This window comes from Acanthochromis polyacanthus, chromosome 23 (assembly GCF_021347895.1).
Source record: "Acanthochromis polyacanthus isolate Apoly-LR-REF ecotype Palm Island chromosome 23, KAUST_Apoly_ChrSc, whole genome shotgun sequence".
Taxonomy (NCBI): Eukaryota; Metazoa; Chordata; class Actinopteri; family Pomacentridae; genus Acanthochromis; species Acanthochromis polyacanthus.
Window position 1 is genome coordinate 6317914 of NC_067135.1, and position 22409 is coordinate 6340322.

Sequence of the window (22409 nt, forward strand, 5' to 3'; positions counted from 1 at the left end):
CTTGTTTTAGTAAAATATGTGAGAATAGAAGATCTTTATTGTCATTGTGCATGAAATTATCTGCAAACCAGCAAAGTGCATCAGTCTGAGGTATCTAAAAATAAATAATCAAAGAAAAATCCTTCGAAAGCCCATAATGAACAGAATATTTTGAGGGAATATTCTAAAAAGGAAAGAAAAGCTCCGTTCTCACTCCTCTCAGGATAAACTGTCATTAAAATTGACTTTAAATTTAGCTTCAGCAGGAGATAAAAACATTTACTTTCATTACTGATGTTGTCCAATTTTAAAATCTTTACTGTTGTTGTGAACTTTGGTAAGAAGCAGAAACTTTAGCGTTGCCATGGATACATGAGTGTTCAATTCTGTTCATGTTTCATTTTGGGAAATGCAGTCCAGCAGATGAGTTTGTTTTTACTGACAGCTAGCATTCAGTCAGAGATATTAAGAATATATAAATGTTCATAATTTGAAAATGAACAGATTTTATTTTGATTTATTCCTACAGCTGCTGCAGGTAAAGTTCCAGAATGTGGAGGAATTTAGTCTCACAATCACAGACAATAAATATTATCTGAAAGTCAGGTTATTGTTTGTTGATCAGCACAATACAAAAAGATTCATGTGAGAAATTTTCCAGTTATGACTCTAGTATATCATGATTTATGTAAATTTACCTCAATAATATGAATGTTCAGGTTTAGATTGTGCAGTGATATTTATTATGATTTCACTCCTTTCTAATCCTCTGCTGTACGTTCAAACCTGAGACCTGAAATAGAAACACACAAGTATCTGATTGAAGGAACTTCTGCAGAGTCCTGGTTCCAGAACATGATGATAGAATTATATACAAACTTAAACAAAAGCTGCCTGAGAGTTTACAGGTTTTTATGTTACATTTTTTTCAGTAATTTAATGAGTTATCAGCAAAAATCAAGTGTTCATTTGATGAACTTCATTTCCTCAAACATCCAGAATTGGAGCTCATATCTTTGGCCGCTGTAAAATTTCTGCTCCTTCAAAGTTCACAACACAATGAATTAATTCCTAAAACACTCAGTGCTGGAGAGTGTTTGTGATGCTGAAGCAGTGACCAGTTTTTCTGTTTCTTCTCTGGAGATGCACAATGAGTCCTCGGCTCTGATTCAGTCTGACCAATCACGGCTCCACCCTTGCTGATGACTACTTCCGGTCTCAGAAAATGAAAAAACGGACCTTTTTTCGTTTTTGTCTCTTAGTAATTTGAATTTTTGTTATTGTAAATATAAAATGAAAATCAAAGCATTTTTTAAAAATTCGTATATACATTTGTAATCATGAAAGCAAAAACGCCTTGTATTTCTATTTTAGTTTTTGTATTTTAAAACGAAAATTGAATAATCACTCATTTTTGTTTTTCAATACCTGCTTTAGAACGGAAAATCCAATTACCAAAATATACACGGACCCGGAGTCTATCCCAGCTGACTCAGGTGAAGGCAGGGGAGACCCTGGACAGGTCACCAGTCTGTTGCAGGGCTACATATACAGACACACAATCACACTCACACCTACAGGCAATTTAGAGTCATCAATTAACCTCAGAATATTTTTGAACTGTGGGAGGAAGCCGGAGTACTCGGAGAAAACCCACGCATGCACAGGGAGAACATGCAAACTCCATGCAGAAAGATCCCATGCCCAGGCCGGGATTTGAACCAGGGATCTTCTTGCTGCAAGGCGAAAGTGCTAACCACTTACTCCACTGTGCAGACCGAAAATCAAATCACCACTCGTTTTTTGTTTTTCAACGCCCGTTTCAGAGCAGAAAATCCAATTGCCAAAATATGCACGGATCCATTTGGACACTGTTAGCTAATGGAATGGTGGTTGTTGTGGAGGATAAGGTGCAAAGTTATATTTGCAAGGAATAAGAACTTTGTTACCAAAATTTTGGCCTGCATGTAAAAGGAGTCTTGTGTGATAGTGGCTGCAGTGCCATTGTCAGCTGAGACATCTGTAACAGCATTTCACTCAGTCATAGCTCCCAGCTGTGTAAAAGTTGCTCTGGATTTTAGAATATGGAGATTTTCAAAATAGTCTGAATATCAGTATCAATATCAGTGGTGACAGCTGTTATCTTGTGTGTCTTTCTTATGTATTTGACCGTTTATTATTATCTTATTCATGTTGCTTAAGATGGACAGGTCTGCTCAGCTGATTTATATACTGACCGATGAGCCTGTGTAGCATTTTAATTGGCTAGACTGAGACTGCGCACTAACTGTTGTGTCGGATGTGTACTTCCTGCTCGTTCCACTTGAGGCGCACTTCGTCCCGAACAACCTTCTCCCACTTTTGGAGTATTTCCGGGTTCACAGAAAACAAACCGGCTGTTTGACTGAAGAGGTCCGCTGTAGAGTAGACAAACAGCTCAGACTGCAGCGATAAGCCACAGAAACTCTGTGATTTGACGTCTTCTGACCGTAAGTTTGTCTGTCATATTGTTAAACTGCTCACAGTGTTGTCGCTCCGCTGTAAAGGACAGTTAGGCTTGTCAGTCAGGCTCTGTAGGGTTAGCTCGCTAATGGTGCTATAGCTAGCTTCCGATTCGACACTAATGTAAAACTTTCAAGTTAACCTAATCTCTGTTTTTCCCTCACAAATTAATGGTATAGAACAGTGTAAGACATTTTAGGTTAACCTTCATTCATGTCTGAAACCTATTTTCACCGTTGTTCTGTTTGTGAAAATGCAACTGAGGGAGATTTCACCGCTGTAGCATCTGGACCACATTAGGCCACTCAAGCTCTACACCAGCTGTAAACAGATGGGTCTAATCTGTACTAGATTGTCCCTGAGAGGCCAGAAAGTCGCTGTTTGTTTATGTATTTATTCTATTTGTGAAAATATACGATTTTTTTTTCACAAAAGGTTTCACAAATCAGAAACTGTTTTTTATGTAGTGGTTTTAAATCTGGACCTGGTCTGATGTCAGCATGTGGAAGCAATGAAGTGTCCATTTTTGGGGGGCATTTTCACAAATAGATTGAATGCTCCTGTGTGATGTCATCATGTTTCATTAACTTGTGTCTGCTTATTTATTTCCTCAGCTTTCTCATTTGGTTCCAGCTGCTGCCCAAACATATATCCACCGATACCCAGAGAACCACGATGGAGCCACGCACCCCTGGTATGTCCACTGTCCCTCAGAATGCTCCAGCCCACACCGACTCCAGCTCCCCTGCTGTAGAGATGGACCCGGTGGAGTACACCCTGAGGAAGCGCCTCCCTCGGAAACTCCCAAAGAGACGTAACGACGTCTACGTTAACATGAAGACTGATTTCCGGGCTCAGCTGGCACGCTGTCAGAAGCTTCTGGAAGGTGGGGGTCACAGGGAGATCTGTGTCCACGGCTTGGGCCTTGCCATCAACAGGGCTATTAATATTGCCTTGCAGCTGCAGGCCAGCAGCCAGGGGGCGCTGCAACTGGCAGCCAACACCTCCACGGTGGAGCTGGTGGATGACCTGGAGCCTGAAGATCCTGATGAGGCTGGGGAGCCCATGACACGTACACGTAACAACTCTGCTATTCATATTAAGGTGTTCTACCCAGACCCTCAGTGACATAAACTGGTGTGAACGGTGTAACAGGCAGAGACGCTCTTTTGGCCATCATGTCCTGTTTGTTCCCTCACTGACCAGTAGAGCAGAAAACATTTGAACAGGCATGCTTGTGTGGAGGCCTATGATGGCAGCAGCAGAGGACTGCAGGATGGAGCAGAGTGCAGTGTGTCTTCTGTGCAAACCATACTGGAAATTAGTAGACTAACATTTGTCACATATTGTATTGTGTTTTTTTTTAAGTTTGCATGACTTGAAGCAACAGCGTTGTTCACCAGGTGAAGCTTTAGTGTAATATAGTACATGTAAACATGCCTGTGCCAAATGTGTACCTACAGATGAATTTAATTTGAACACCTTTGAGTCTACACGTGTTTCCAGCTTTGTGTTCAAGTTTTAAAGATACAAACAAGAAAAAATAGCTGAGATATCTTGTCAGTGGTCCAAGTAGGTGTTGTTGATGTAAATGTCCACTAGATGTCAGTAGGCAGCCACAATAAGCATGTCGGGATGTTTCCCAGAGCAGCTGAACTCATGGCACCTTGTCACAATAAGGTCTTCTCACATTGCTGACAGCAGAGGGTTCAGCTAAAGGTCAGATGGGCCTGAAGTCTTCTTAACTGTCTTTTCATGTCATTGAACTGCTGCTAGTACTTATTTTGCTTAAGATGGATGTAATGGAATACAATGTATTTAGTTTCTGGTCAAAAATAAATCTTCATGGAAAGTATCTTTAGCTTTCACCTCTGTATCAACAGCAGGAAAATCTGAAAAAGAAAACCCAGTGAGGTCTGTGATAATGGCTGAAATTCAGCATCTGAACTGCAGAAGTTTGCATGTTAGATAATGAATGAAACGCAGACTTCCTCTTGTTGTGTTTCCATCTGTCCTCTCTTTATCCAAGAACAATATTTTGTATTTAAATAGTGAATTATACAGTGATGGGACAAAACAACAACAAAAAAAAAACAGGAAAGAAAACATACAAACATCCTTAAAAACATCCAGCACTCGCACAACAAGATATAAAAATAAGGAAACAACAAGGAAGAGCACTTAAGTAATCCTAAATATTTGAGCATTCAATTTTATGGAAACCCTCAAGTTCCCAAGACTAACTGATTGCTTGCTTGCCGTTTGATGACGAACAATAGAGGGAGGGAGGAGAGCCTTAGCGTCAGGTTCTGGAAAACTATTTGCAATTACAGCCCTACAGGATGTTAATTGTAAATTTTTCCAGGCAGTCTGGCTATCAGTGTGGAGAGACTGAGTGTTGGTTAGGTGGAAAACAAAAACACTGATAATTACAAAACAGCTTCACAGTTCTCATGTCATGCTCCTTTCTGACCTCTTCCTTCTTTGCTCACAAACTCAACCTCAGCATCAACTTATCATTAGGCCTTTGTTCTGTTCTTTAGAAGGGGCTAGCGGTGTGACACAGCAGGTCAGGTACATACAATCTTCATAAAAAGATAGCAGCAGCGTGCCATTGCAAATGAAGTCCAGCTAAAATCTTAAAGACCTGACACTAACCCTAAGACTGGACCTGAAAAGTAGAAAATCTGTATAAATAGTAATTACATAACTTAAAAAATATATATTTTGCTGAAAAAAAATAATCCTAGAGAAGAGACTAATGGTATTGTGAGGCACAGCTGAAAAGGTTAAAAGGGTGAGGCCTCGTTCTTTTTCCCTCTTTGCAGTGGTATTGGAAATTGATGCCCTGTTGCAACCCCGCAGTCTCTGTTTCCAGGTGCAATCAATATTTACTTTGTGTTTCACTCCACAATTCACTCTGGGAAGATGAGCGTCGTTGGTCAAACTCACTGGAAACAGACGCATACACACAACATGCACAATGAGCCTTTCAGTTTGAACTCACCCACACTAAAGTACATCCACACACAAAGTGCAAGAGAGTGCCAGTAGAACAGCTACTGGAGCAGTGCTTCCCAAAGGCATCATTTTGGTCAGTGTGTGCTTCACCGTGTCCATGAATCACATCTACAATCCAAGGTGCAGTCATCTCCTGTCTATCCAACGCCTTGCTGGGACTGTCCTTTCCTTTCAGCCTCCTCCCTGGATGCGAGGATTGCCGTCTTTCTCTTTCCACACCGCTTCCAGCAGCCAGCGTGCAGGTTAACAGTGTCAAGTTCCTCCTCTTGTCTTTGGAAACACAAATTACCTTTGCCTGGAGGAGGGCGATCAGCTGATCAGCTGACATCTTGCTGGCAAGCTTGTGCTTTCGAAAGGAGGAGCTGCACTTTACCTCGGAGGAAATTGACATGGACTTGGAGCAGATCTGTTGCTGAGGACACCCTCCATGTTCCCTCCAGCCCTGCTGCACTTGCTGGTGGAGTATATTCCTGAGAGAGAACACAGAGACATTCTGACGTGACCCTGAAGCCCGGACACAGACTACTCATTGAGTTTGTCTATCCACTGGGCCTCAACTTTGACCCATGTCATGTCATAAGCAATCTAAGAATAAGCTTGTACTGCAGTTTCAATGCCTTCAGGCTTACAGTTCCAGAATGTCCCATGACATCCCTCAGTGTCTGAATTTCCAAAGAAAGCACTTCTTCGAAAGCAAAACTACAACGGCTGTAATTACCCAAGTCATTTCCTTTCCTCAGATACAATGAAGACACTGAAGTTTTTACTTTATTTGAAGTGAACTGGTCAAATCTACTGTAGATAATCAAACAAAATGCTAATTATTGTCGGGTGTTACTTAAAGATCTGTGCTGCTTTGTTTCCATCAAACAACCAGATTCATCAAAATATCTCTGCTGCACTTCTTTAACACTAAAACAAGCTTTCAATCACTTCAAAGCTCAACCAAGCAACAGGAGAACAGGAAGTATCTTCAGTTGGGCTGACTGAATGCAACACATGCTTTGAAAACGATGTATTTTTGGGAGCACTGCCATTCGGCTTAGAAAAGGCTCAGAGTAGACACAGCAGCCGAGCCACTGTTATTGAAGTCGTGCCTCTGAACCTGCTGTCACTCACCTGGATGTTGAGGCTTCGCAGCACAGCGTTGATGCTGAGCAGGTTTCTGATGCTGTTGTCTATGTGGCTGTGCAGTGCTGTGTTGGTGACTGACGTCCGCAGCAAGCTGAGAGCCTGTTGTAAAAGCCATAAGCCGGTCTGCACCTCCTGGGCTTGCTGCAGCGCCTTGCCAAAAAAATAAACAGAGGGCAAGAGTTGAAGAGTGTCCTTCAGGGAGCGACAAGGAACAAAGGAAGCAAGTAATCATGGGAAATTAAGAGGAGTTACAGGTACTGCCAAAACACTTAACTCGCTGAAAATGACATCTATAAATATCTAAAAGTAGAATCAAAAGATGTTTGAGTGTTAAGAGATCACACACTTTAAAAAGACAGCAAGTTTCTATGAGCTTACATCTAATCTAAACTGATCATCAGCTGTTTAACATTTCAGTGGTTACTTACGTTTTTCTTCTCCCAGACATCCAAGTCAACTGTGGTTTGGGGAACAGTGACAGACTCTGACAGGCTGCATCCTTCTCTACATGACTTCTGTGAAGGTGAGAGAGTAATAAGACTGTTTTTAGGGTATTTTTTTTACTTTGTATCACATAAACGTTCAGTGTTGGTGATTCCAGAGCCACAACATCCGTGCAGCAACCTTCTCGTGCTCTTAGCTCCTAGTGCATGCATACGTTTTCCTCTCACCATAGCGACTTCTGCGTCTAGAGCTTCCTTTATGAAATGGTTCAGGACCCTCAGGTCGCAGATCGGCCTCGGGGGGGACGGCAAGCCCGGCCTGGTCCACTCCAGTACTATTAACAGCAAGGCAAGCAGTCCTGCTATCACAGATACAACAGACAACACACAAATACAGCTGCTCAAACGCTGGAGAACACTTCAAGCAAATGAAAACAAGCTTTGCACAAGACTGGAACTTGCTAGGAAGACAGAATGTGAGACCCCTATGAGCTGGATGCATTTATGTGTAACTTTTGTCGTGATAACAGACGGACATCATCTGATACAACATACCAAGATAGGTTAGGACATACTTGAAGGGTACCGTGTTGATTTTACCTGAACCCTCATGTCGTCCTGCGGGTCAAAATTGTCCCGTTTTAGTTTGAAAATGTGGGTGAAAATAGGTATTTTCACAGTGAAACTTGTGATGTCCACATTTTCAACATTTTTGGGGTGAAAGTCTTTGTCTCTGTGTGGACCACAGGCATGTCATTGGTAGCCACCTCCACAACGTCAGGACTCGTCGGTGCTGTCAATTTGGCTGATTCTGCTTCTGATCCAGCGAAATTTGCTGGATTTTGGTTGATTTTTTTTATTTTGTGAATGTTCTTACAGAAAATATAAGTTTTACTGATATATATGTAATCACTTTAGATATTTTTAGGATTTTTTTGGAAGATGTTTACTCATTTTCTGAAAATATTTACAACATTTTTCTTGCCAAATTTGGGGATTTTTTTAAAAAAATAAAACTTTTAAGGAACTATTGGAATTTTCTTCCTGAAGGTTTTGCAAATTTTCAGAAATTTGAGGAATTTTTTTGCTGAATTTTTTTGATTTTTTTCAGACAAGGAAACAGTATTTTTTGGTGCCTGTAAATGAAGACGACAGGGGGGTTAAGTGAATTTGACTGTATTCTTCATACACAAGAGTGGATTTTTGTTATTAATTCTTACTTGTTTACAGAATGACGCTTCAGTAGCATTTAGAAAGAATTTCTTTCACAGATACATATTCTCGTAATTTATGCAAGAGATTCTTACTGTACAGATTAAGAGTATTTTGTCACCCCACTGACATCTAACTGCCCTTCTTCCACTGAGCTCTGTTGAGCACTCAGTGGGAAGCAACAGTGAAGCTGGTTATCTTTTATTTCTCTTATCTGCCTGATTTCCAGTCAGACTGAAACATTTCTTCTTCACAGACTCTTCCTTCAACAAACTATTTTCAGTTGAAGCCCCTCTCTAATCAGTATGAGCCGACATTGTTTTAGAGGACATAAAGTATCTAATAAAGATATCTTATCTGCTATGTACAGTGGTCTACCCAGACACAAAGTAAAGTCTATCCAGACTCTGAAGTCAATGACATGCATAAGGGAATGTGGGAAAGTAAACCAAGAACCACAGAAACCAATGAGTATGACGTTATCTTACAATAGTAATTCCCTCTCGTTATACTGTACATCTGAACTACATGACAACTGTGAGACAGGAGGTAGCCGTGACTATAGGACGTATTCCTGCAGGGCTTAACCTGATTAGGATCAGATCGCCCTTCAAAATTATCAGGCATCATTACAAAAATGTAATCCATTTAAATTCCAGCAAGTTTTGAAAACTTTTTCAGTACACTTTCAAGAAAAAGAAGAGCTGTCCACTATTTAAATGTAAAATATCAGAGAGCAATAGAAAACAATTTACAGAAGTTCCCACTCAGTAGAAACTAGCTGTTGGACTGAGACAGAGAAGCTCCACTCCAGAAGCAATGTCCACATTTGTCCACATCTGCCCTCTACCCAGCACCCTTATCTACCGACGTCAGCTCTGGTCTGTTTTAACATAAAATATGTGAAAATACATCAGGTGATCCGTCGATGCATTTTATGTATGATCTGCCAAGAGCCTGAGGGTGAAGCCATTTGATTTTCCTTTACGTTAATTTGAATATGATTACTTAATTCTTAGCACTGTCCAAAGGTCTGTTTCCATTGCAGAGCATTCTTTGATATTGTAGGGATACTGTCCTTGGTTTTATATATATATATATATATATATGTGTGTGTGTGTGTGTGTGTGTGTGTGTGTATGTATTGGATTGGATTCAACTTTATTGTCATTGCACATGCCACAAGTACAGGCAACGAAATGCAGATAGCATCCAACCAGAGTGCAATAGCAGTGGGATATAATATATATTTAATAGAATTATGATTGCTATGGTTGTATGTACAATATAGCTATAAACAGTATAAACCCAGTAAAAAGTGCAAAGATGAAATTATGTAATACATACTATAGATACAGGTTAATGAATATGATACCGGCTATGATAATATGATTATAAACAGTATAAACACAGCAGAGAGTGCAAGGATGCGATTATGCAGTAGATACTATAGATACAGGTATATACAGGTAATAACAGTATGTACAGTAGTGCAATAAGAAGGAGAAGATGCAGTTGATAGTGCAGTGATTAGTCCAGTTCATTTCCTGAGGGGGTGAAGGGATGGGGGGGTTGGTGTGTGCGTGTGAACAGGGGTGGGGACACCGGGGGGCAGAGACATTATATATAATGTTAGATAAATCTGTGTGTAGGTGACCAAAACTTAACAATTTAAACATACATACTGAGTCATAGCTAATGATTTTAAGGCTGTCTCATGTAAAATCAGCCTGGTGGAAGTGTCCAGCATGACTAAGCAGGAAGTCATTCATTTTGTTTCAGTTTTGCCACTTCAGGAACTATGTGATATCCTGGTTTATGAACAGAAACATGCATATATTGTGACACTGCAGGAATAACCCTCATTTATTACGTAGTGGATCTGCAATCAGGACATTCGTCAACCTTTTTCAGAAATGTAGCCATTCTTTTCAACCTTTTTTTTCAGTGAGCGTGAAAGAAGCTCCTAGCATCCGTTTAAATTGCAGCACATTCTTGACTCTACGAATACACTTGGCAATGAGAGTGACTTTACTCTTGTTGGTCATGTGGGCATAGAGCTGTGCTCCTCAGTACCACATGCTGAATGTGCTCTTTCACAGCAGCCTGGATGTGTGACGCAAAAGCATGACAGAAAATACCACTGATCTTCCCAGACAGACAGGTCAGATTAAGTTCTCAGACTTTCAGCCAATCTGCTAAATTAGATTTCTATTGTAGGTTTGCTGCCAATGATGGACAATCACAAATAACATTAAAAATGATACTATTACTACTAGTACATTAGTTTTGGTCCTCTAAGAGGTCAATGGTCTAATCAGCTTAACCTTCATGCCCCCTTTTCAGCAATGCCAACGTCATGGAGGAGATTGTCAGACACGTAGGATCAGTCTCTATCTACAAAACTGCACATCTGACTCATACCACCCCCACTTTTCTGGAAACTCTCTATGTATGTTGGTTTAGTGCTACGGTGTCCCATTAGTTCACAGCTACTAACTGCTCCATGCACATTACAAACAGTACTGCAGCCTCCTTTAATCAGTGCTAATAATCCCTGTGGACTTACTGCAGTCCAGTAAATATGAACATAGACACAGCGTTATCATGTATATGACACTGACTGGTGATTGTGCACACGAATTTCCAAAGATTCATTCCTAGATTCTTTGGAAATATTTTACTCTGATGAACACAAGCTGTTAACATGGCTGGAAATGAATAGTGAATTAGACTAATTACAAAGCACTTCAAAGTGAATAAATCCTTCTACAATGAGCCTGTTTTCATCCTGTTGGCTGCTAAGCAGCTGCTCCATTTTACTTCATCACCAATAAATGTTACGATCGTCCACTTCAAAATACATCATGAATGTAAAACTTTTCTGCATGTGGTCCTTTTCAGACCCCTATCATACTTGAAATTCATACAAGCCTTGGAAGTCTTTCTACATAGTAAAGCTTCAGATCAGCACAAAGTATACTAAGATCCATGCACACTTAAATACTAGAACATACATCAGCACATAAAGCAGATTCAGAGGCAGAAGTTTTGTCTTCTCAGACAAAGTAACGGCCTCTTTTCCATATGCTCAGACATTTGTTAAATAAGTGTGTGTGACTCAGCTTGAGGATTATCAGTATTAATCCTCGACCCCTGCCTACGTGAGAATGCATCAATCTAAACTGTGTATACACACACACACTCTCGACTTTCTCACCACCCTGATGGAATTTGCCGTCCAGGACGGTGGCCAGACTAAAAGTTCACAACTTTGTCTGCCAACATGAGCTGCCAAAACCATGTTGCTATTTTAAATTGGAAGCAGTACTCCACAAGTGGTAGTGCTCTGGATAATGGCAAGCTTCACTCCAGGTATGTGACAGATGCTTTGGCAAGGTGGTCGGCCGCTCACATGAGGCGACACCTTCAACGCGTGCTATTTTAACCGACTCGTGTCAAACAAGTGCACCAAAGGAGCACAGCAGTTTAATCAACCAGTTGGCATGGTTACTGATGGTTAAATGGCACAGAGTGTTGATAAGGAGAGGCTATTTAAAGCGCATATCATTGATGGGATGGTTGCTGTCGAATGCTTTGCGACTTCCCCACAATTTCAAACAGGTCTTCTGCATGACAAAGTGCAGAGTTGTAAATAAGTATCAGATGACAAGTGTGACATCATTTCCTGCTCTGCTCTGCTGGAATTCCTTATAGCTATCAGTCTGTGATAAGCTGTTTTGTCCTTTTCTGCTGACATAAGCTAAGGATGGTGACTGTGCACAAAATCCTACACATTCAGCTTTCGCTTTCAGTGCAACTAATTTTCCCCTAAAAGCCTGCTGTGTCATGCTAAAGAAACTGACATGAGATGTAGTTTCCCAACTGATCATCACTACTCAGCAGCATCTCCACAGGGACTTACAGAAAGAGGAATGAAAACATCTGCAGCGACAATGGAAATCAAACCTGCAACTCCAACAGATTTCGTGCAAACAGTAAAGTTCTGGAGTGTCTTCAAAAGCAGTCTTTTCAGGCTGAATGACTGAAAGTTTGTCCACCGTCCATCACCTGACAGCAATTTGGCTCCATTTCATTTCAACTTAAATCTCTAATGGCTACAGTGTGGGTCAGTTTTGCAACACATGCTAATGCACAGCATCGTTCTTAGAAGTGGAATTACACAATCTGTTTCCATGAACTGTCGTTAAAAATAATGCCATCCTGTAGTATGCAGCAGACAGAGTTTGTCACAAATCAAAGGGCCATTCATAGCAGTTCAGACCTGCAGAGGTGACTTAAATAAACCCGCGGGTCACATACATGTATGCAAATAGTGTGCAAGTACAAGCTTCAAGTGTGACAAACGTGATCAGAAATACTTGATGCGGTGCACATGTATGTATACACACACACACACGCGCGCGCAAAGCATCAGGACGAGACACGTAATATTCGCTCTTACCTCTACCCGTTTTCTGCAACATTCGCAAACAGGTGCAGCATCTTTTAAAAACATTGTGAAAGAAGCAGAGATATGCACAGGCTCAGCTTAAGGGCACCCTTCAAATCCAACGACATGCAACCAAGCGCGCTGGTGTCCGCGTTAGTCCGACTGGCATGTAGGTCCGCGTAAAGCAGTCTCAGTGCTGCGAGGGAGAGCAGTCACCAAGCAGACTTTGCATCACTGCTGCGGTTTGGCAAAACCTTTTATTTGCCTCCCCTTAGGGCTATAGTGATAACGTGATTGCCCGCAAGAACGAGGACGCGCCTTTTTACGTACCACGGCGAGCGATTAAACATCAACCCATGCAGAGCCCCGTTGCGCAAAGCGTGAAAATAGGCTAACTACTAAAGCCAGAGTACAGAGAAAAAATCATTAAGGCATGGCCATAACTCACCGGGAAACTCCATAGCGGTGTCCGCAGAGCCCCTCACAGGGTCCTCGCGGTTTGGCCCATAGGTCCGTCTATTGGCCATTAATTGGAAACGAAGCTCTTTTGTGGATCTGTTGTGCACTTATCCGGTAGGTGTTTCTAAAAACTGATCCCGTTTGATTTTTTATTGATGACTTTGAAAATAAAGTCGCATTGTTTCTATAATGACAACATAAACTACTCCTCCCTTAAGGCGAAAAATGTTTTCTTTCATTGTTATCCAAATAATAGGCTATCCCTGTTTAGAAAACATGTGGCCAAAACAGTAAATAACGACTCAAAAAAAAGGAGAGAGACTTCCCATTCATTGTTTGGGTGGCGTTCACAAACGTCATTACAGTATTTAGATTTACAAAAAAGTGATGCATGTGATTGTAAAGTTTGATAAAGGAAAAAGAGCAATTAAAAGGGATTACTGTTATCATCAGTGACACCTCACTAAGATGGGATGTTGGTTATTTATGGTTCACATATTTTAAAGTGAAATCCACCTCATTATGAAGGACACTACAAATCCAGAGACAGTTCTTTAACCGGATCCGTAATTGTAAACCTTTCTGAATGAAGACACACTACTACACGTATTGGAGAAAAAAAGAGGTGAAGTGACCCTTTAAATGGACCAGTCTTGAGGAGGTTCTGGTTTCTCTCAGCTGCTGAGAAGTTCACCTCCACAATGTTACTTCTACAACAGAATTTCTGAATTTTGTCCCTAATGATGGCTTTACTTAACAAACATGTCCTCACACAGTGTCATGGAGCTCAGGATTCATCCACAGAAGCTTTACTACAAACCACTTCTACCACTTTAACATCTCAGAAACCTTACTCACAATCAGCTCCTGACTGATCCTGTCTTCTTAAAGTTACTGCTGTCGTGCCATGTGCATAATTACATCCATTTTTCTTAATTTGAAGACTTATCTGTGCAGCTGTGTGAGGAACAGCTGAGGAAAACAGGAATCAATGAGATTTCGTGGGACCGATGCCGATTATTGGGAATCAAGAAAGGCCGATACCCAATATTTAGTACCGATATACATTCAATGTAATGTTTTAACAGCATGTGAACCCGTCATTCATAACTATGTTTCTTTATCAATACGGGTGACCATCAGTGAATACGTAGAATAGAAATAGGAGTGATTAACACTCTCCTCTGTTTATGTGGGATTGATTATTTTGTCTCCTGCAGGTACATCTGCTGTTCTTCTGTATTTTCTCATTCTTTCACTGTTAATCGTCCACTAAGGTCCACATCTTAAAGCATTATCACTGACTGTATTCTAAACCCTGTTTCAGGTTGATCTGTGCCTGCTTCTAACTTAGACACAAGTCGTTAGCATAGCCTTAGCCACTGAAAGAGCAGCAAATTGTCTGGTTTGTGGACACAGCTTGTATTTCTAGTTAAGGCTCTGCTTGAGAGACATTTCTGAGACCACAGAGTGACGACAGACAGAGAGAGGAGGCTGCATTAGACTTGAAGTAGCGCATTTAATTTATCTATAGCCTAACTTACAGAGAATCGGAAAACTGCAAGACGACGGTTGATTTTTAGTGTTTGAGAGTACCGTGTGTGAGTGTGTGTGCACGTCTGCTAACTAAAGACACACAAACTAAGGCTTTTGTGCTTGCTGGGGGGATTAATTTGCTGGAGGTCAGCCACCACTGACACACCTCTCCTAGACACTTGTACTGAGGGCTAAAGTGTGCGGGGGTTTGGGGATTGTTGGCATCTTTCTTAACACAAAAATGCACCAATAATCACCGCTTACAATGCATGTAATTCGATTACTTAAAATGCTATGGTTGTGTTTCCAAACATATCCTGACGGGGACAACTTTGTTCTGGACCCCCTGTAACCAACTAAAATCTTCTCCTGAGCATTTTTATTTAGAGTACAGGTCAGGTGGCATGGAGACCGAGTGGGTAACTCTGTCGCCTCACAGCAAGAAGGTTATCCATCTCTCTGTGTTAGTAGTGTCCAGTGGTATCCCACCTCACGAACAGGAAGCGGCCCTCCACAGGATAAAGCAGGTATAGTTAATGGACTGATGAATGCTGTTAACAATCAGTGAGAACGCTGGTCAAACATTTATAGAGAGAAATCATTAAAGAATGTTGAATGCTGGCATAAACCAGCATTGGTTCAACCCTTAGCAGAGCTGGAAACTCCTTTTCCACAAAGCTCGTTCTCATTGAAAACTTCCTCTTGAGTGGACTTTTCATGCAAATTAATATCAGGGAGAATAGATTTTTGTACTGACATTATTTCAGCCATTTAACTTGCAGGACATTCTAGAGATGCGAATAAAATTGAAAACAACTAAAGCTTTATTCAGCAATGAAAACTGCATTTTTGATTTCTCTGAAAAAATTATTTAGCCCCCAAAGTCAATATTTAATGACATCCTTCAACCATTAGGACCTTTGCATTTTTTTTTTACAAGCTCCTGATTGTTCCTGATGTCCAAAAGTTTCCAGCTCGCTAACATTCTTTGGTTTCCATACTGCCACTGCTCCATGCAAATCCCACCTAAGATTTTAAATGGGTTTCAGATCCAGGGATTGAGATGGTCACTCAGCGACACATTCCAGGAACAAACTACTGAAACAAGCTTTGGTTGACTTTGGATGTTTGCTTTGGGGTCACTGGAAAGTTCAACGATCGCCAAACTTCGAATTATCCACCGAGTGCATGTCTTTGAAACGGTCTGGTTCATCAGCGCCTGCACACCCCCACGGCTGGCTGTTGGAACGGTGCTCTTTTTGTCATATTAGCCGGGGTTGATAAGCTCTCAGAATATAACTTGATCTTTAACCTTACCGTTTCATCAGGAAGACATAAATACAGAACAGAAGCTCAATCTGTTCCATCACCAAAACAAAGTGTCAGCTACAGGAAGAAGCAGATTTTTTAAACTCGTCCGTCCATGCGTAGCGTGAGTGCTGCCAGATTTATGTCAATATGACTGCCTCATAAAACAAACAAGCCTGAGACAAACAGAGGAGCCAGAATACATTTTTTGACTTTGCACAATAATGAATTTTCTGAATTATGAATGCAACATAAAATTCCATGAAAAGTTAGCAATATTATATCATGTAAATTAGTGCAATGCAATCAGGGATATTCTTGAAATCAGAAATGTGTTCTAGAAGCCATACTGCGATTATTTTCTGTAAATTAAGCAGAGGCATTAATTTCCCCTCACCCTGAACCCTGACAGCCTGTTTGGAGCCAGAGTAAAGGCAATATATTGAAATTTCCTGGAAACCGACAGTGTGGCACACGGAGAGGGCTTCCAGGAAATTTCTTCGAGGGGTGCCTTCCATCAGACAAGAAGCAAAGGCATGTTTGCATGTGCATTACCATGTGCCAGCACGCAATGTAAAGTGACACCCACAACTTTATTTGCAGAAATGCCTTGACACGCTGATAAAAGTGACCAAGGTGACATGACTGCATGCATGGCGTTTCATAAGCCTCTGTAAGCTGCACGTATGGCACAAAACACACGTGCATCCCAAAAGTATTGTTTCCTTGTCTGAAAAAAGTACAAAAACTCAGAAAAAAATGTGCAAAACCTTCAGGAAGAAAATTCCAATAATTCCTTAAAAGTTTCCCTTTCAAAGATTTATTTAAAAAAAAAATCCTCAAATTTGGCAAGAAAATTCTTGTAAATATTTTTTTTAAATGATTAAAAATCTTCCAAAAAATATCCTAAAAATATCTACAATGATTACATATGTATCAGTAAAACTTCTAATATTCTCTTAAGAACATTCACAAAAAAAAAAATCAACCAAAATCCAGTGAAATTCGCTGGATTTTGGTTGGTTTTTATGTCAATATTCTTAGGAAACATTTTTAACATTTCTTTTTTTACACCAAAAAATGTTCAAAGATTTCCCAAAAATGTCGAATCAGAGGTTTCACTGTGAAAATCTATATTTTCTCCACATTTTCAAACTTTAAAATGGGTCACTTTTGACCTGCAGGACGACACGAAGGTTAAGAGATAAAATGATTTAAAACGAGAAAATACATGAAATACTTGAAACGCAAAAAGGTTTTTTTCTTGATGTGAATATTAACAATACAGAAAAAAGGATATACCGTGTGAGTATTTACAATAATTCTTATACTTGTGAACAAGAGCAACAACAGCATTTCTGGATACATTATTTCCTGTCAAAATATCCAAAATTTCCAATGTCTTTCATGTGTTTAAATATGTATAAACTATTCATCAGTGAAAGTAACTTTCTGTGTGTTCTCTCCTAAGTTTATATTTATATCTCTGATCCTCCACTTCATGTGACTCAGCTTTAAAGCTACATGGTCACCACCGTGCTGAGCCGAAGACAGTGTTGACAGCATTGTTGCACTGTTTGCTCAAAGGGCTGTTTGCTTATGTCTGAGCCAACATGAGAGACAGAGTGGAGGGAGACAAGGTACGTGCTGCAAACCATGCTTCATGACCAAAGCACAGCATTGAGGTGGGAGGTGAGGGATGTGAGGGGAATGCGGGGGCAGGGGTGTCCAGTCACAGTGACTCCGGGTTTGGAATAGGACACAGTTATTGAATTTAGGATGATTTAAAGGAGGCAGGGAGATATAAAGATGGGGAGAAGCCAAGTGCACTTTACCTGTTCCTCACTTACATATGAACTAGTTAATAAACAAAGATGACACGGGGGGATGCAAACAAGAAAACGGGAAAGAGGCTGCATTGTACTATATAAGAGGCAGTGAAAGTGCATAGCTGTGACGTTCCCTGTGTGTGCGTGTGTGTGTGTGTGTGTGTGTTCATTCAGGTTTTGGGCTCGCAGCCAGCTAGATCTACTCTGGCGCGACACAAGACAGGAAGCTGACATAAAAGAATGGGGGAACCGACTGTGAGGGACATCGGAGCCGAGGCAGGAGCCAAGGCAGCGGCCACTGACAAGGTCGGAAGTTATTGTTTCAGCATACAGGCATCCACACTGATAACAATCTTCTAATTTTATTCAACCTATTGTGAACCCATAGTAACGGCCACAGGTTTAGACAGGAATCATCCCTGGAGTTTCTCCCTGACTGAATTCAGTCATTTGGACGATGAGTAAAGTATCCAACCGTCTAAACAATATCATGATTGTAAGTCAGTGCACAGCAGTACAGAATACTCCTTCTGCAACTTGTGCAGATGAATGGAAAGCGACTTTTTCCAGCCTAGATTAAGAATCTTTCCCAAAGCCCACTTATTGCAAAGTCAAGTGGGCACTAGAGTGACATGCTTCCGGTCACAGTCCATGTGTGCATCAAGAGTGCAAACGTGGACATTTATCAGAGTTTAAAGGGACACACTTGGTTAAGAACGTCACTTACTCAAACACAAATAGCAACTTCAGTGCCTATAAAAAGTATCCACCCCCTCTGGAAGTTTTCCTCCCTTTTCTGCTTTTTAACACACACAGTCAGTATTAAGTAGATGCAGCTTTGGCCACAATGACAGTGTTCAGCCTGTGTGGATAGGTCTCAGTCAGCTTTGCACATCTGGACGGTGCAGTTTTACCCAAGGGGATCGTGAGTGAACAGACCTTTCAGAGTCCAGCCACAAATTCTGAATTGGATCGACATCTGGACTCTGACTCAAACCATTCACTTTGTTGTCTTTTCACCAGTTCTGCTGCCGAGAATCACACCCGCATTATGATGCTGCCACCTCCATGCTTCACAGTAGGGGTGGCGTGTATGTGGTGATGTGCAAAGTTCGGTGTCCGCCAAAAATAGCGCCTTTTGTGATGCCCAAAAAAATCAAGTTTGGTCTCATCAGACCAAGGACCCTTAGTCCAGCTGAGTTTCCCATAAGCCTTGAAAAGGTAAAACTTCCAAAAACTACCCTCCAAGGAGGGTAATTGCATCAAATCATCTATTCCCTGTAGAACCAAAGTCTGACGCTGTGGGCATATTCTCAGAACAAAGTTAAGCATGTTTTAGAGGGTGTTGGACTATGCCAAAGTTACTCTTTGACTCAGATTCTTCTCGGGATATTCGTGCGTATTTGCTGAAGCAGGCAGTATGAGAATCAACAAGTCCAAGTCGGAACCCTTGATTCTCTGCTAGAAACCACTGAATTGCTCCCTCTGGGTTTCTGCCCCAAGCAAATGAGTTTCAATCTCTTAAGATCTTGATGTGTTGCAAGTGATGCAAAAATGAAGTGAGATGGGCAAAAGGATTAGTGCAGTGTCAGCAGTAATGCAGGCATTGTACTAGTGTCATGGTAAAGAGGGAGCTTAACCGGAGAGCAAATCTCTCAGTTTACAAGCTGATCTACATTTTAGCCCTCATCTATAGTCATGGGTTCAGGATAGTGACTCAGAGAATGAGACTGAGCAGTGGAGTCACCACTGGGGTGGTTCAGGCATGTGATTAAGATGCCTTCAGGGCGCCCTGCTTTAAAGATTTTCTGGGCCCACACACACACACACAACTTTCTGGAGGGATTACATATGTCATCTGCTTGGTAATGCTTTGGGGTTCCCCTGGAAAACTAGGAAAGGATGTCTGGAATGCCCTACTTAGCCTGCTGTCCTCGCAATACAAACCCAGATTAGTGGTAGAAAATGGATGAATGAATGGACATTTAGAAGCAGTTAAATCAAGTTATCTAGCATCTCATGGCTCTACTGAAGATAACATGCAACATGATGTGCTTATATGTTCTGACAGGGAAGTATGTGTGCCGACTTTCAAGGAAATTCATCCAGTAGATGTTAAGACATTTCACTATAAAGCACATTTGTTAACGTGTCGACGGTGAAATGTCAGGGGATTGCCAAAGCCATTACAATGGGATCACAGATGTCTACACAAAATATTCTGCCAATTTACTGAGTGGGTATTATTTGGGGCAAATGAAACTTTGAGGAATAAATTCCAGAGGATTACATTAATTCACTGGAACTTACAATATATTCAATCAATACTTGTTGAGACATTTCACAACTTATTTGATTTCGTGTAAATTTGTCACAGATGGTCATTCAAACTTGCAGATGAACTGATTATATTTTGGTGGTGAAAGGTCAAAGTCAGTGTCACCTTTAAATAAATTCCTTCAAAGTCATTACTGCATATATTATGAATCTGGACAGTTTGGGGGTAAATTGCAACCTGTCTGGTTAGCAGACACATGCAACTACAAGGTAGTAATTCTAGTTAACCTCTGTCTTCTATGTCTTAGTCTCTGAGCAGTTCTCTGGCTGTATCATCAGTTGTTTTATTTTTTATATATCTGGTATTCTCCCTGCTGCCAACCTGCCCTCAGTGGTATTTTTCTGGCCTCGCTGCTCCTAGCCTCACACCTTCTGTTATCTAACGGGCCTCTCATCACTTGTCATTTCCACTTCATGCCCTTTCCCCTCTTTTGGCTGTCCTGCCAGCTATTCCCCTGATTTGCTGACCCTGACTGAATGCCCTGTATGGCTTCACACTGCAGATTTTACATTCCTCCTGAATCTTTCACACTCATTTACATTTGCACCATGTGGGTCATTTTTTCCTTGTTGCATTAATTACACATTTACGTTCAACTACAACAAAAAGCAGCTTAGTGGTACCATTAGCTGACAGACAATATAACACTAAGAGATAATCTGATTACTGCAATACATGCATAGTTTGCCTTATTTGTCTAAGTTTACACCCAATAGACAGTAATGTATATTGTATCATCCAATGCAACTTCAGTTTGTACTCATCAGTGATTTAGTTGCATTCAAACTAAAATGCTACTTGCCTTCTGATTTAACTATTTCTCCCATATGGCCCACCAACCAAACAGACCATGCCTGATGCAGTCATGCTTGCCCTGCACTCTGCCCTAGAACATTTGGTCTCTAAAAAAAAAAAAAAAAAAACCCAAAACAAAAACAAACAAATAAAAAAAGCATAGTCGCCTGCAATTTCTACCTGGACTAGATTCAGCATTCAACACAATATGGTTCACATAGCTTACTGTGAAACTCACAGACCTCAGACGGCCACCTCACCTGGAGCTGTTTCTGACAGGTGGGCAGGCTGTATAAGAGGAAGCTGAGCTCACACTGGGTAAAGGAAGCCCCAAATTGTTCTAAAACACGTGACTGTACATCTACCTTGGAACCACAATATCATTTTCAAGTTCCTCTCCCATCATGATACTTATTGACAGCCGTAATAAAATTTGATACAGGCAGCCATCTTAAGACAAGAGAAGCGCTGAAGGCTGGGGGGTTGTTGCCTTTGAGTTTCTGACTCTTCATGTCTGTTACGCATTCTAAGAAGTGCTTTAAATAATTGTTTGACCACTTCTGCTACTCTTTTTTTTTTAGCCATACCTTAGCATTCTTAAATTTTGTCCCTTGTTGAAGGACTTCAGTGTGCATTTACCTTGTGCCTGTCTCGTTTAAATTTTGGCCCTTACCCAGCTTGATTTTCCTCTTTTTTAAATCAGTTCCATACAGCTGTGTTTCTGCACTTTAAAGGACCATACTTCTACAGGTATGTTATGTCTCACCCTACTAATCTCAGTAAACTTTCTGATAAAATTGCCGATCCTGATTTCAGTTTATGCACATTATTAACTTTCTTTTATTAAAATTAAGATACCACACCTGATGCTGAACTCGCTTCCTTTGACGGCAGTGATGTAACTATACGTTTCCCCTTCGCCTCTAGGGTTAAGCAAAGATCCTAGATTTGGCTAAATGTCAATAAATAAAAAAAACATTTAGTCCCCTGTGACTACCACAGTTGACACAATATTTAACAAACATTGTGTCATTTCCCAAACCTTGAGAAAACAGTCCCTAAACATAGCCGCTGAATTCTTAGTCATGCAAGTCCAAATATGCTATTGCAAGATTTTAGAGGGAAAACAAATGAAATGTGTTTTAAATTTTTTTTTTTTTTTTGCAAAGCAATTCGGCATCAAAATGTACCTGATCTGTTTACTGATTGATGTAATCTGGGTAATGAGGCTCGCATATCTCTGAATTACTAACGACCATCCAACCATCTGACAATTACGACTTTCTGAGACAAACGGTAAAGAATGGACTGCACCGATGTAAGAAAACAGTGGTGTTGTGTTCTGCTACACTGGCATCAATCCCTAAACATAAAAGTCATTTTAAGATATGTGGCATACA

General features: G+C 40.7%; 2 protein-coding genes across 5 annotated transcripts; one reads left to right on the plus strand and one right to left on the minus strand.

Annotated features, from left to right (window-relative positions):
* The first annotated feature begins 2324 nt into the window (after positions 1 to 2324).
* On the plus strand, positions 2325 to 4336 carry pop7 (POP7 homolog, ribonuclease P/MRP subunit). Its single transcript, XM_022222296.2, has 2 exons — positions 2325 to 2468; positions 3096 to 4336. Exon 2 carries the CDS (start codon positions 3157 to 3159, stop codon positions 3607 to 3609), a length of 453 nt encoding a protein of 150 aa, XP_022077988.1. The 5' UTR covers positions 2325 to 2468; positions 3096 to 3156; the 3' UTR covers positions 3610 to 4336.
* A 119-nt stretch (positions 4337 to 4455) lies between these two features.
* On the minus strand, positions 4456 to 13356 carry epoa (erythropoietin a). 4 transcript variants are annotated; one of them, XM_022222291.2, is made up of 5 exons: positions 13193 to 13356; positions 7308 to 7441; positions 7065 to 7151; positions 6622 to 6786; positions 4456 to 5972 (listed from the first exon to the last, which is right to left on the minus strand). In XM_022222291.2, the coding sequence occupies exons 1-5, from the start codon at positions 13269 to 13271 to the stop codon at positions 5820 to 5822; spliced, it is 618 nt and encodes a 205-aa protein (XP_022077983.2). In that variant the 5' UTR covers positions 13272 to 13356; the 3' UTR covers positions 4456 to 5819. The 4 variants fall into 4 exon arrangements, with proteins under 4 accessions (XP_022077983.2, XP_022077984.2, XP_022077985.2 ...); XM_022222292.2 differs by having other exon boundaries at positions 7308 to 7438; positions 13193 to 13354; XM_022222293.2 differs by lacking the exon at positions 13193 to 13356 and adding an exon at positions 12757 to 13115.
* Between the last annotated feature and the right edge of the window lie 9053 nt (positions 13357 to 22409).